At 35.3% G+C, this 14,818-nt stretch overlaps 1 protein-coding gene across 4 annotated transcripts in view; it reads right to left on the bottom strand.

Moving 5' to 3' along the window:
• The window catches only part of RP2 (RP2 activator of ARL3 GTPase), a 47,583-nt gene that overhangs the window by 9,930 nt on the left and 22,835 nt on the right, over nt 1–14,818 (bottom strand). For all 4 annotated transcript variants that reach the window (XM_007501042.3, XM_007501043.3, XM_056808543.1 and 1 more), the window contains 2 exons: nt 11,688–12,353; nt 9,019–9,133 (listed from right to left, as the gene is read on the bottom strand). In XM_007501042.3, coding sequence (XP_007501104.1) covers nt 9,019–9,133; nt 11,688–12,353 — 781 coding nt within the window. The remainder of the gene's footprint in view (nt 1–9,018; nt 9,134–11,687; nt 12,354–14,818) is intronic.

Below are 14,818 nucleotides of genomic sequence, written 5' to 3'. Positions count from 1 at the left end.
GAAAATACATAATCATGGAAAGAGAAAAGAAGGCTAGGAAAAGAAATCAACCTAGTTTTTGGCCAAAAAGACTGCAGAGGATGTCAAAATACAGATAGTCTTTTAAGGAATGGAGAAAAGAACAGTGAGCTGGGAAAAGAAAGGCACTCTAAAGAAAAGCTGTATCATAAGAAAAAGCTCATAGTGGAGTGTTTGGCCCATCAAATGAAAATGTGCGCATGGTTTTGATGCATTCATAATAAATAAATAAATATTGAGTTAAAAGGAAGAGGTTGGTTGTGAATTGAGGGTTTTCAGTACCACTGAGAGTGGGAGGAAATTTGAATTGATAGAGAAATAGAGTATGATTTTAATAAGCATCCCTACAGGGTAATACAGTAAATGCTTTCAAAGACAGCCAGAAATTTCTCACTAAAATTTCCTGTTTACTATGAAGGGGGTGGGGGTGGGGGGGAGATTTCAGTAATAGAAGCTCTTTTAGAGTTATCTAGGTCCTTAAAATTCACATAAATAAATCTGATATCTTCATGAATAGAATACAATAACCTTTTTATAATTTTGTTTACTAACAAAGCTCAATTGTCAGCATATGAAGAAAAATGTTTCAATAATCACTATTATTTCATAAGCAAATGAGAAAGCTTTACAGTTGCTTATAATCCTCAATAGAGAAAAGATTATATCATTCATTATTTTACAATTTTAACTATTTATGAAATGACTGAAGTTTTCTCTTCATTTTAAAAAAGCTATTTCATCTCAGAAATAAAAGGATCACTGGCTATGTTTTTGATAGTATATAAGTTATCTCTAAAAGTACCTTTATGTCTAAAATATTTGATGAAGGCAAAGAAAAAAATACCTTAAAGTATATTATTGAATCACCTTGATGCCTTAAAGTGATTCTTATTTATCTTTGTGTACCTACTTATATTAGAATATTAAAAATGAACTTCAAACATTTACCATTAGCTTCCCTAAGAGAATCAAAATTATAATCACTTTCCAACCAAAAAAAGCTGCTAGTATGTAACAAATTTAATGTTTATTTTTAATAGACAAGAAAGAACTCTTGTTCTTGACCGAGCTTTCTGTGGGAAATCAAACCACCAACTTGCTAGAGCAAAAATCAAAAAGGTACAAACTAGATAAAAGTAAGGAAAAAAAGGTAGCAAACAATTAAAATAACTACAACCCGACTTGTTTAAACAAGCTATTGCCTAAAAATGGGAAAGAGATGGCAAAACTCATTATCAGTCCAAGTTATTCTAATTAGTTCAACTACTATAATTCAGTTTCTATATTTAAAAAAACCCAAAACACAAGTCTAGAACCTACTCCACTTAGCAATAACTTCTTTGCAAAGTGGAGAGACAAGATACCCAAGCACAACACTGATCAATATTGGGGAGGGGGGGTAGTTGGGTGGCAGTTGGGTGGTTCAGTGGATTGAGAGCCAAGCCTAGAGACAGGAGGTCCTAGGTTCAAATGTGACCTCAGCCTCTTCCTAACTGTGTGAAATGAGAAGAATCAGAACACTGTATACAGTGACAGCAATATTTTTTGATGAACTGTGAATGACCTAGCAATGAAGAGATCTAACAATCCCAAAAACTCATGATGAAAAAATGCCATCTCTTCTCTGAGAAAGAGCTCATAGAGATTGAATGCAGACTGAAACATACTATATTTCACTTTCTTCTTTTTTTTTATTTGAAATCTCTCCCACGTGTAATTGGGGGGAAGTAAAATATTATTTTAAAAAAAGATTTGTCTGTAGAAATTTTACAGAAAAAGATGGTGGAAGATTGTGAGCAATATCACTTAATACAATATTGGCAGGAAGAACAAGATTGGATAAAACTTGATAAGAAACTGTTGTAAGAGTTATCTATTAATTTTTTATTACTGCCACTTTAATTGTGAGGTAAGTCCCCTACCCAGCTGAGACTTTCCTTATGGTGTGCTAAATTAGCTGAGACTCCCAATTATTCTGACCAAAATAAGAAATAGAACTGAGGAAAAAGAATGTTTGCAGACTACCCCTTCTTAGTGTTTATTGATAAATTAGATCTGATGTGATCTTCCTTATCTTTGATCTATAAATCTTAAAAGTGTATCTGTGACAGATAAATTCTTATTTCTCATTTTGGTGGTTGTAAATTTCTTTTTTCCTTTCGTACTACTATAAATCCAACCTGGTACCGTTTCCTTTTTTTTCCCCCTTCTCTGATGTAACTGGAGGCTATATAAGCTTTAGGAAAGCTAGGTTCATTGCACAGAGTTAATTAAGAGCTCTGGAACTATGTGAAGCATGTAATAAACCTCGGTTTTACCTCCTACATCTCTATATGTTGATAAGTTTCTATTAGCAGTAGTACCTAACAAGGAATCCATGCCTATGTCTATATCAAGACCCACATTTTAAAAGTCATTCTCAGGACATTTAAGGATGAAATTAACGAAGACAACAAACAGAAGAAAATGGGATTTGTAAACTTTGTAAAATTTGAAAAGATATTTTTAGAAAGTTTTTTTTTTTAATTTGTTTTGGTTTTAAACCATCAAGGCCACACGGTGGCTCCTACCTCCTTAATCATAACCTAAATGTTCATATAGAGAAAGTGAAAATGGTACTTATTTTAGATCAGTCAAAATTCAGAGCATCCCAGTAACTAAAGCTCCAGTTTAGAATGCAATCCTTATGAACCAGGAAAAAAGACAATACAAACAATTTTAGGATTTTTAAAGTATACAATTGAAATTTTAAAAACAAAACAAACTAATCATCATCATCTCTACTACTGCATTCACCAATTCCTACTCCATCATGTGATATTGAAATCCATTGAATGGAAAGGTCCCCCAAATTATAGACTTTACACCACTAAAATAGTCAAAACAATTCTCACTTCGAAAGAAGCCTAGCATAAAACTAGGTTGGAGAAGTTTAATACAAAATCATAAAAACAAAATAATTGAACTATCTAAAAGGTACTATCCTTACAGCAAGGATTATCAGTTCAGAACAAATCAAAAAACCATTGAGATAACCAGGGCATAGTGCCAGGATTCTGCAATCCAAGGTACAGATTAATGCCTCCAATTCTACCTCTAAGCCTTGTCACAGAAACAGGTGATGTGTAATGAGGTAGCTAAGAGGGCATAAAGTCTCTTGAATTCAACCTGCTCCAGGACCTGACTTCCTATAGGCTAGCACTCATATTCTCACCCATTCAGTATTCTCTAGTCCAACAGTCAAAACCTTTCCTTCCCTGGGAGCTCTATTAGGGGCATAAAAGCAAAATTTAGCTTATTGTGAGGGTCCCACATCTCAGAGTGCTGGATGAAGACTTTCCCCTTTGATAATTACCATGGTAAGCTAAAGAATTCCAGATGAATTTCTTCCAGATGAATTCTTGTTTACCATGATTATAAAGTTTCAACTCCCCTAAGATGATTAAAAAGCCTACTTTCTCACAATAATTCCACTTGTGGGGTTCCAAATCCTGAACTATTCTAGAGGAAGTAAAATTGGTCAATTAAAAGGAACTTGAACTATTCACACAAGTAGAAACTTCAAGGTCTAGATGACACTACCTGGAAGATGGTTTATATATAAAAGGGTTAAAAGGGTTAACTGGAAGTATGTCTAAAAAATCCATCACCATGGGTAAGGAATATCTGGATCCAAGAAATTGTTGGACCAAAGAGTCCTCCCATTTCTTAAAGTACTACTGATTTATTAAAGATACAACCTCTGGGAGTTTGGCACACTCAACCCCAATATTCAGGAGTGTGATGATGAAGCTGTAGTTTTATGCTCTTCTCTAAATAGGGAAATGGCTGAAAGTAGGAAACCAATAGAAGGCAGTAAATCTATTGAGGGTCTAAAGATCTATTTTGTAATCAATAGTAAATTGATCCCACTGTAATGATGGGGAGTAGGAAAAAAGTACCATTGGATTGAAATGAAATGTTGAGAGCTCAACAGTTGCATGAGGCAAGAACAGCAGTTGGAAACTGAACAAAGACTTCTGGGAAATTCTCCAGAGGAGAGGGTCTTGGGTGCTGAGATACAGAAGGGAGTGGAAGGAGGATCTATTTCCCTGGCCCACTCAAGAAACCTTTGGGGATTTCTGATACTGACAGAAATCCTAACATTGAGGATTCCTGTTTAAAACATCGCTGGTTCCTATCAAGAAACCTAATTTCTTCAAAGACTTTCATTCCATGAACTATTGAGATACTGGACTCAAATGGGTGAGCAGTGCTCTCCCCTTTTTCTACCTCTCCCCTGGCTATGAGAAAACTTTGTACTTCAGTAATTAGTTTTATTTATAAAGAGACTTGGGGTGACCCACAACCCTCTAACGTCTACCCTTTGCTCCAATCAACAATTCAATCAAATAAGCAGTCAGATAGCAAATTCAATCTCATTTATTTACAACTAGAATAAACCCATTGGCAGACTCCATCTTGCCAATTTTCAAGAAGACGAGGGGGAGGCTTGTGAGTGTTCCAAAGCAGCACATATCCAGATTGAGGTCTCATATTCCTCTCCTTATAGAGAAGACTTCCTTGCCGCTCTTGAGGGCCAGCACAGCCATCAAGGGGCAAGCCTTCATTGAGGGGAGATCTCCATTAGTCTCCCTCAAGTAATTCAGGGACTCCAGGAGAGAGTGGTGAGAGAAGCCATTTTCATCAACCTTTTCCTCATTTCTCCATCTAGGAGTGCGAGTCCCCCAAAATTACACCATGCAATATATTTTTAAGGTTCTGTTAAAGGTTTCTAATGGGGAAAAGTGGACCTTAATTTACACAGTTTTAGCTCAAACTCTAAAATAAGGAACTCTTTCACTTTAATTTATTATTCCCATTTAGGAATAATTTACCTTTATCCTATTTATCTTGCCTCATATATCTAGAGACTTTGTAATCCCTGGCAAATCACTTAACTACAGTGCCCTGAACAACTAAAGGTATAAATAGCAGAGAAGAAGGTGTCAAGACAGGAATAATAGGAGACATTTCCTCATCTAAGAGCTCTCTATATACTAAGTAAATGACAAGCCCAGTAGTTTCTATTCAAATTCTATTTAGTAGCTAACAAAATTAGTAAAACATAAATATTCTACTGTAAGAGAAAAGGAATTGCTATTTATATGAAAATTTTAGGATCTATGGTCAAAGAGAAGATTCATGATGGCTGAACTTAGTAATAGGCCACATTCAACTGAAGATTGCTATACAGACTTGAAAATAAAAAAATGCCTTTCCAGGTCTTTTCACAGTGTGAATATTTCTTAAATGGCAAAAACTTTACTTACTACGTCTGAAATTTGTTCAGTGAAAAAGAGGGTGAAATAAGGCCATTCTATTTCTTTCAGCAGTATTTAATTTCCAACTTAATCTTAAGGTGGTCCTTTTTTCACTACTTGGCATAAAAGAAGAATAACAATACAAAAGTAGTATTTGCCAGTGTAAATGAATTCAACTGAGAGCTCCTGGAAGAGAAAATTATCCATTTCCCCATTTAGCTCTATTCCATTTGACACAAGAATGAGGCCATCTTGACAAACTAAAGTAAATATAAGAAAAAATAAGAGCAAGTAATTTATAATAAATTTATAGTTAAGTATAGTTTATAAAAGACAGAATATTCAAGGAGGTCAATTTGGGTTAAAATAATACTTGATTTTTTATCATTTCTTTTCAAGAATAGGCAAATTACTTAAAGGTTGCAGATATTTCTCTCTTTCACTGCACACATTTCTTAATCCATGGAATCTAAAGATAACAAAATATGAAGCTAGAATTTAGATTTATTATTCCTATCAATTATACTCAACCAGAAAGGACAACATTTCCAACATTCTCCCACTTCAAGGAGTTGAACAGAAAATTGGGATATATTCAGGCCAGTTCCTAAAATACGATATGGTTGACATGCTTACAGTTTCAAAAATTTCATGAGATATCACTTAAAAAATATGTATATATGTATATATATATTTTTAAATCAAGTACCTACATAGTCATGGCATTATATAAAGTGAGAGAGGCATAATCTTTATCTTTACCTTTCTAAGAGTGGCTAAAATGAGACTATTCAATTTGAAATACCACTTTTTTTTAGGACATTCACAAACTAAAAAAGTACAAGGAAAGTAACCAGAATAAGTAATCTGAAAACTATTTTAGAAAAACAAACACCTGATAGAAATGGGTATATAAATTGGAGCAGACAAAACTAGACACAAGATTGTGGTCTTATAACTTAAAGGGCTATCAACTAGAAGGAGAGATCACATCAGAAGGCAGAATTGGTTATTTTTACAAAAAAATTGCAACCAATTAGCAAGCATTAATTAAGCACCTACTATATGCTAGATACACACAATCTAGTAAAGCTTTAAAATGTATTAAGATTTGGGGGCCACCCTACATATAAAAATAAAGATTAAACTTGAGATTTTATTGGTTTTAGAGAATTCCCAATGACATTACTATTGTATCAAGGCAAGCCAGTTCCTATTCTACAAATTACAGAGTTATCTAGAGCACTGAGAGAGTTAAGTGACTTGCCCAGGATTATAGAGCTAGTTTATATTAGAGGTAGGATGCTTGAACCAACCCTGCTGCCACCCCCCTCCCCCAGGACATCTCTCTATCCACTATGTCAACTATGCCAAGTTTCTATATCAATGTATATGCAAAATAACTGCAAGGTAGATAGAGGTAGGTTACTGGGAGTTTTGTAAATTTTAGATTTTCTCCACCCTGATTAGTCTTTAAAACCCTAGCAACCAGGAATGTATACACCCTTACTTAAGGATTAAGTGTTGAGGAGGATCGCCTATGACAAACATGTGCTAGCAAGTGACAAATAAAAAACAACTGACAGACCCCCGGGCTGTCCTAAGTCAAGCTTAAGTTACCATTGGAACATGTGAGACGCAGGAAGTGATGTAAAGAACAGTCTATATATTTCGCATCACTTCCTCTCTCTGGGCTCTCTTGAGGAGACATGGCTCTCTCTCTGGCTCTTGTGGCTCATGGTAGCTTGCTGGGCGTCTTGGTGGTTTAGGGGTTGCGGCTTGCCAGTGAGGTGACTGGAGAAGCTCTGTAGTGTCGGTTAGGCAAGACATCTTCCCTGAGCAACCTGGGTGAGTGGTTAGGCTGATTCTTCCTTTCCTTTACCTCCTAAAGCACTATCCTCTTGGGAGGCCCCTCATCTTGGAGTAGACCTTGTGGCTGGAAGCTGAGCTAGTTTTAATCTTCTGAGGCCTCGTGGCTGAGTTCTCTGAACTTCCCTTGGCTTAGGCTAGGCCAGAGAAATCTTATACCCTTTTCTCTCTCTTCTTCTTAAATTTCTTCCTTCTATTGTAATTAAACCACCATTAAAATCCCAAGTATTTTGAGTATTTTAATTGGGATTGGATTAATCCCTGGCAACCACTAGTATAATATATTCAGTCAATAACCCCTAATTTTACCCCTTACAATCTAGCGGAGAGAAATATGGAATTTCATGGGAACATCTACTGCCTAATGTGAAGATAGGATTAACTTTCCCTTTGTCTACTTTTGAATTAATCAACAGAAGCAAATGTACCCCTACTTAACCTTAAAGTAAGGGAAGTCCACAAACTACTTACTTCAGGAGTTTACACCTCCAAAAGCAAAGATACCCCTACTTAATGCCTAAGTAGCGGAGGTTCAAAAGTCACTTGCAAAAGTATGTGACAACTCAGAAGCTACTGACTGCCCCCTTGGCAGTGCTAAGCAAATTTAAAGACTGCAATTGGTCCCCATAAAGTAGAAGAAGGGATAGGAAGTGACTTGGAAAAAGCACTATACAAGCCGTGAACTTCCTGTTCCAACATACTTCTCTGGACTTGAATTTGGAGGAGCTCCAGCTTGGAACCTCGGCTTGAATTCTGACTCTTGTACTGCTTCTGGTAAGACTGCTCTTGGGTGTTCCCTTTGGACTACAACATGGGTGAGTGAAAAGATTGACTCCTTTCCTGGCTTCCAGAGAGTTTAGTTTCTGGACGGGGAGGTCTCAGGGAGGCCACATGGTTATTCACCACCGGGTCCTATCGCTAAACAGCCCCCTGAACTCATGACCCTCCAGTGGAGGGCTAATTAGCCCAGCCTGAGCTGAGCCAATCACCAGAGAAATATTAGGGTAATAATAGCTAGACAGCTTATACACCCTCTTTCACATTTCTCTATTTTACTCTTTCTGTCAAACCATACATTTTAACCCCTACACTAAGAAATATTCATTTGTGGGGATCGAAAATGCAAAAAACTACTTTAGATATGCCAAGACAATATACATAAAATACAAAAAAATTCTCAAGTTTGATCTGTTATTAGTATTCTTATAGTTTTTACAACATAAGCAAGCTCCTTCAAAGCAGGAACTCCTTTCTCCACTTCTATAGCATTTCAATATAACACAATGGTTGTTATTCATTGAGGTAAACACAGTAGTAAGGTATTTAATTTATTAATATTACAGAAAATTAGAAAATCACTTCCTCATTTCCAGTTATCTTTCTTTTTTTTTAAACCCTTCCCTTCCATCTTGGAATCAATACTGTCTATTGGTTCCAAGGCATAAGGGCTAGGCAATGGGGGTTAAGTGACTTGCCCAGGATCATACAACTAGGAAGTGGCTGAGGCCAGATTTGAACCTAGGATCTCCCGTCTCTAGGCTTGGCTCTCAATCCACTGAGCTACCCAAGCTGCCTCCTCCAGTTATCTTTCTGAAGACTAAAGGATTTTACAAGCTTTGAACAATTATAAGGACATAATATGAGAGAAATGAGAAAGGGAAAAATATTCCAGGCAAAAAGCAAGAGTCCCACAGAATCAGAAATAAATCCAATGAGTTATGTATGTGCATAAAACAATGGAAGTGGATTGACCCCCACCAAATTCACCATAAATTGTCTTTGTGCATAATTAGATTTTCACACTTATCTTTTAACTCCCCAGTTTTACCTTTTTCCAGGAAAGGAATGAAATCAGGTGCTCTTTCTTGGAAAACTCTCTGAGCATCCTCAGGTTTCATTAATACTTCCTTTGTCTGAACCAGCAAAAAACTTCTGCTAAGCATCTATTGAAAATAGAAATATTTAGATTTTTCAAATAGCTACCATTAGTAAAAAAGAAACAAAAACAGAGCACATGAAATTATGAAGAGTGAAACAAGCATAACCAAGAGAACATTATATATAGCAAAAGAAATAGTTTGATGAATAACTTGTGTGTGTCCACCTCAAGAGAAAGAACTGATAAATAGAAATAAGTGAAAGTTTCATATATGCAAAATTTTTTTTGGTCAAATTATGCCTTCTCTAATGGGGGTAGAAGAAGGAGTGAAGGGACTACCTAGATATTTTAATGTAACAACTAACTAAATTTAAATTTAAAATAAAATAAATACCAGATACTAGCAAGTTGAGGACCAAACTATGGCTTTCCTTTTAATATATATATTTTTAAAGCTTACCTTCCATCTTGGGATCAATACTGTTGTTTTTGAGGCAGAAATGTGGTAAGGGCTTAAGCAATTGAGGGTAAGTGACTTGCCCAGACCCAAATAACTAAGTATCGAAGGCCAAAGTTGAACCCAGGACCTCTTATCTCTAGGCTTGATTCTCAATCCAATGAGTCACTTCGATGCTTTTTAATGCAATTTCATTATAAAGTATATACATTTTTTAAATTGGTTATGATTTTACTTGGATGTTTGGATTATGAGCAGTAACAATATCTCATATGAGTAAGATGGTCAATTCGAAAGGAGATAATTATGATAAAGAGTTAATATTAACAATGATAGTTAAATATCTAGATGTAGCATTGTAGCCTCACTGTGCTGGATATATATATATGTCATGGGTCTAAGGAATTCTCTAATACTAAATTACAAAGATGATGCCTATCTGCATTGATGGAGGAAATTCCTCACCAAGAGCTCTATAAAGTCACAAGTACAAAAAAGTTAAATGTTAACAGCTAATGAAACAAGTGTTCCCAAAAATTTCACAAATTTAAAAAGCTCATTTATATTTTGAGACTTGGATCTAATACAAATTTTAACATCTTCCTAATATAAAAAAATGTACAAAATTTTATTCTGAACTTGATATAAACACCAAAAAACCTAAAAATTTCTATAAACAAAAACAAGAAAATGAATGTTGAAGTGCTGTATAGGAAACTGAATCTCATCACCCACAACTTGCTTTAAAAAAGAAAAGTAAATGCTAATTAACAGTACATTAATTCCAAAAGCTGTATCTGTACTATCTCACAATTCTCCTTCTAGTCTTTTCTGTGTATTTTTAAAATGTTTCACTGGTGCTCTTTTCCTTTGAATTGTTATCACTAGTATCTTCCCAGACTTTTAAATAATTTTCAAAAGCATTTTTTACTCTGTATGTTTCATAAAGTCCCCAAAGCAATATTCTCTATTTCTTACTTTCCCATCTTCTCACTTTTCATCTTATTAAATTTACATGTGACAAAATTATAGGCATTCAATACAAAATATTTCCTAAAATCTAGTAAGACTTTAAGAAATTGTTTTTTATTCATCAATTTTCCTTGGGTATTTGATGCCAGATATTTTGAGAATATTTTTCTTTTTTTTAAATTCAGATATTTTTTTTTTCAAAGCTTAACATCATATCACCTTACAGTACTATCATCTTGGATTTATGTAGTGCTTTTCTTCTAAAACAGCTTAAAATATTTACATACTATTTATCCTGAAATTTCTTTAAAGGAGATTGGGATAAGAATTAGATTAACTTATAGGACTCTAAGGACACAGATGCTTCCATGATTTTTCTAAGAATGTCTAGACTCTTGTTCTTTCAAAGGACCATTCTACTACTCAGATGCCAAGGACCTAATTCTACCATTTTCTTAATTGTAAACATGGACAAACTGTTTATTGCATGCTGACCCTTGATTTTTTCATCTATAAAACTATAAATAAATCTATTAAAAATCTATAAATAAATAAAAAAGAAAAATCTATAAAAAAAGATTAATAATAATTCTCACTATGACTCCCTTGAAGGGTTGTTGTGAACAAAGTGCTCAGAGTTCTAGAAATAAGCTGATCAATTCTATAATAATAACCAATGTGAAAGACTTAAACTACTCTAAGACAATGATCCAAGACATTTCCAAAGGATCCATAATGAAAAATGGTATCCACTGTCAGAGAAAGAACTAATAAACCCTGAGTGTAGATAGACTGAAGTATACTTTTTAAACTTTATTTTTCTCAATGTTTTTTGTGTGTGTGCATGTGCTTTCATTTGCAACATGGCTAATATGGAAATACATTTTCACATGTATAATTGCTGTCATATTGCTTACTTTCTCAAGGGGTGAGAGGGAAGGAGAGAATCTGGAAATTCACATTTTTTCAAATGATGTTAAAAAAAAGATTTTACATATGTAATTGGGAAATATTATCCAGCTTCTGAGTTACCTACTTAGTATAGTGCCTGGCACATATAGTACTTAATAAATGTTTACTAACTAAGGTGGCTAGTCTCTGAATTTCTAAGATTTAATTCTAAAAGAAAGGCTTACTTAAATAGCATCTTTGCTTGAAAGGTAGGAGAAAAAGGAAAAAAGTTTCTTACTTCATCAATTAATTTCCTGGCATTTGCAGTAGTATAATCACCAGCAAATAACACAGCCAAACAGGATTCATCACTAATCTTCTGCCTCTGACCACGGGTTATTGGAACAATGCTTCTACTGGCATCAGTAGAAATTCGTACAGCTTTGAGCTCTTCAAGAGTAGGTAAAGGAACATAGTCCTGAATCACTGCATCCTCTGGTAAGAGACTCCAATTGTTTTCTCCTGACAGAGGTGTAAAGTCATGGATGTTACTCCATGTGTTATTGAAGATGCTTAGTCCTGCATCTTTGAACTGAAAAGCTAGCTCAGGATAATAAAATTGAAAACAGCCAAACTTGATACTTGTCGAGGATTCAATAATGGGTTGGGTAGCACAACATAAGAAGACTTCTAGCTTTCTACAATCCCGAGTACGAAACTGCTGGCAGGCTACTACACACTTGCAATCTCTGCAATTCCGGAAAAATATGCTGCCTTTTACAGGTCCCAGAAAGATTCTGCAGTTTGTACAGTCATCAATAGTGATTGTAGCAGAGTGATCAAAGATGTAGATGTTGCAGGCCTCACAGTCTTGAATGACAAACTGCTGTCCTGCAACTTTCCCAGGTAAGCGACCTACTGTTTCATCCTTCAAGCCATTAAACATATAGTCTTTTGGATCAACCTGGAGAAACAAAACAAATGAAAAGTTTAAGTGTTTTTTGAAATATTACTAGAAAAGGGTGGGAAACCAATGTTTAGTTTCTTTCTTTTTGTTTTTTTAAGTGTAGATATCACATATAAAAACTAGGTATACCAGTTCCAGGAACTCAAGTCTCTCAATTTCTCATTCTATAAGCCACCTTCTGATTTCACTTGCCTCCCTACATAGTCCAGACTCCACAGTCACAGGACTCACCCTTGACCCTTTGACATGCCATTGTATCTATTTTGCTAATCTCTAGTGCTGATTAACTATCATTGTCCATTTCTTATCTACTCAGTAATAAGATTCATATGGGCAGGGTAGGTTGTTTCTGTTTTGTCTTTATATTCCCAGCACTCAGTCCAAGGCCTTTAAAAACAAACAAACAACAACAACAAAAAACAACCCTTACCTTAGGTCTTAGAATCAATACTAAGTATTGGTGGCAAATCAGAAGAATGAAATCAGAAGAAATAGGCAACAAAGTTAAGGCCAAACAGTTGGGACTAGCCTATATATAGCCCACATACCTTTTGAGTAAATAAATGATCTTTAAGAAGCTGCTCAATGCTGCTAAAGAAAGTCACAAAAATCATTATAGCTGGGTCCAGTATAAGATCTCTACTATACGATCAAACATCATCTCTTTCAATCTTTTTTTTAAATGAAGTTACAATAAGAACAAAGTGTCAATATCAGGGAAAAGGGGGAAATAAATAAGCTTCTGTTCTCTTGGAGCCTTGTAGAGGAATACAAAAAAAATAATTATATACAAAGTATAATACATGTCTAAATATAATAGACCCACAAAAGGTCTGAAGAAGAAGAGATAACATGTAACTGGGAAAAAATAGAGGAGGAAACATTTGAGGTGGACCTCAAAAGCTATGGAAAATTTCAATGCAAATTGGGAAGGAAGATGAGGATATATACCAGGCAATGGGCATGGTAATAAGCCCGTGTTAGTGAACCTATGGCACATGTGCCAGAGGGAGCTGCTCCCTTCCCCCTTCTCCACTGCGCCTGAGGACTTTTCTCATATCACACACCCCTTTGCCCAGCAGCCCAATGGGAGTGCTTCCTCCCTCCCCTCGTAGGGGTAAATGGGTGGCTTCACATGCAGTGTGAGGGTTACAATTTGAGTACTTGGTCTCTAAAATGTTTGCCATGACTGGTATAAACAAAGGCAAGAAAGTTGAAAAGAGGGAACAGGTAGTTTGATTTGGCTGTCCTTACTCCAATCTTGTCCTTAGGCTCAGAAAACAGTGGAATATTTCTTGTTTTGTTTTTGTTCTTAATTTGTTTTTCTTCAAAAAACCTTTTTTGAGGGGAGGAGGCATACACTCCTTTCCCTACCTGAATAAGAAAGTTCTGCTCCAACTCTCAAAAAAAGTATATGAATATTTTTTTTAAACTCACACCTTTCATCTTAGAATCAATACTACAACTACAGACCAATCTCCTTAATGAACATAGATGCAAAAATCTTAAATAAAACACTAGCAAAAAAGACTTCAGCAAGTTATCACAAGGATTATTCACTATGACCAGATGAGATTTATACTAGGAATGCAAGGATGGTTTAATATTAGGAAAACCATCCACATAATTGATCATATCAATAATCGAACCAACACAAATCACATGATTATCTCAATAGACGCAAAAAAAGCTTTGACAAATAACATAAAACACCCATTCCTACTGAAAACACTAGAAAGTATAAGAATAGAAGGGCCATTCCTCAAAATAAAAATAAACAGTATATATGTAAAACCATCAGCAAATATCATCTGCATTGGGGAAAAGTTAGAGGCCTTCCCACTAAAATCAGTAGTGAAGCAAGGATGTCCATTATCACCTCTATTATTTAATATTTTGGAAGGCTAGCAGTAGCAATTAGAGAAGAAAAAGAAATTGAAGGGATTAAAGTAGGCAATGAGGAAACTAAACTATCACTCTGCAGATGATATTATGGTATACTTAAAGAATCCTAGAAAATCAACTAAAAGGCTAGTGAAAATATTGAACAACTTTAGGTAAGTTGCAGGGTACAAGATAAACCCACATAAATCATCAGCATTTCTACATATTTCCAACAAAACTCAGTGGCAGGAGTTAGAAAGAGAAACTCCATTTAAAATTACTCTAGAGGGGGCAGCTGGGTAGCTCAGTGGATTGAGAGCCAGGCCTAGAGACAGGAGGTCCTAGGTTCAAATCTGGCCTCAGACACTTCCCAGCTGTGTGACCCTGGGGAAGTCACTTAACTCCCATTGCCTAGCCCTTACCACTCTTCTGCCTTGGAGCCAATACACAGTATTGATTCTAAGATGGAAGGTAAGGGTTTAAATAAATAAATAAATAAATAAGAAACACAACAGACCCATAACACTACTTAAACTCTAGAAATAAAATTGAGTACAACAAAAAACCAAATCCCATTA

The sequence above is a fragment of the Monodelphis domestica genome, chromosome 8 (genome assembly GCF_027887165.1).
Source record: "Monodelphis domestica isolate mMonDom1 chromosome 8, mMonDom1.pri, whole genome shotgun sequence".
Classification (NCBI taxonomy): domain Eukaryota; kingdom Metazoa; phylum Chordata; class Mammalia; order Didelphimorphia; family Didelphidae; genus Monodelphis; species Monodelphis domestica.
Note: the sequence above shows the minus strand (reverse complement) of the source record. Positions and strands in the feature narration are given on the sequence as shown.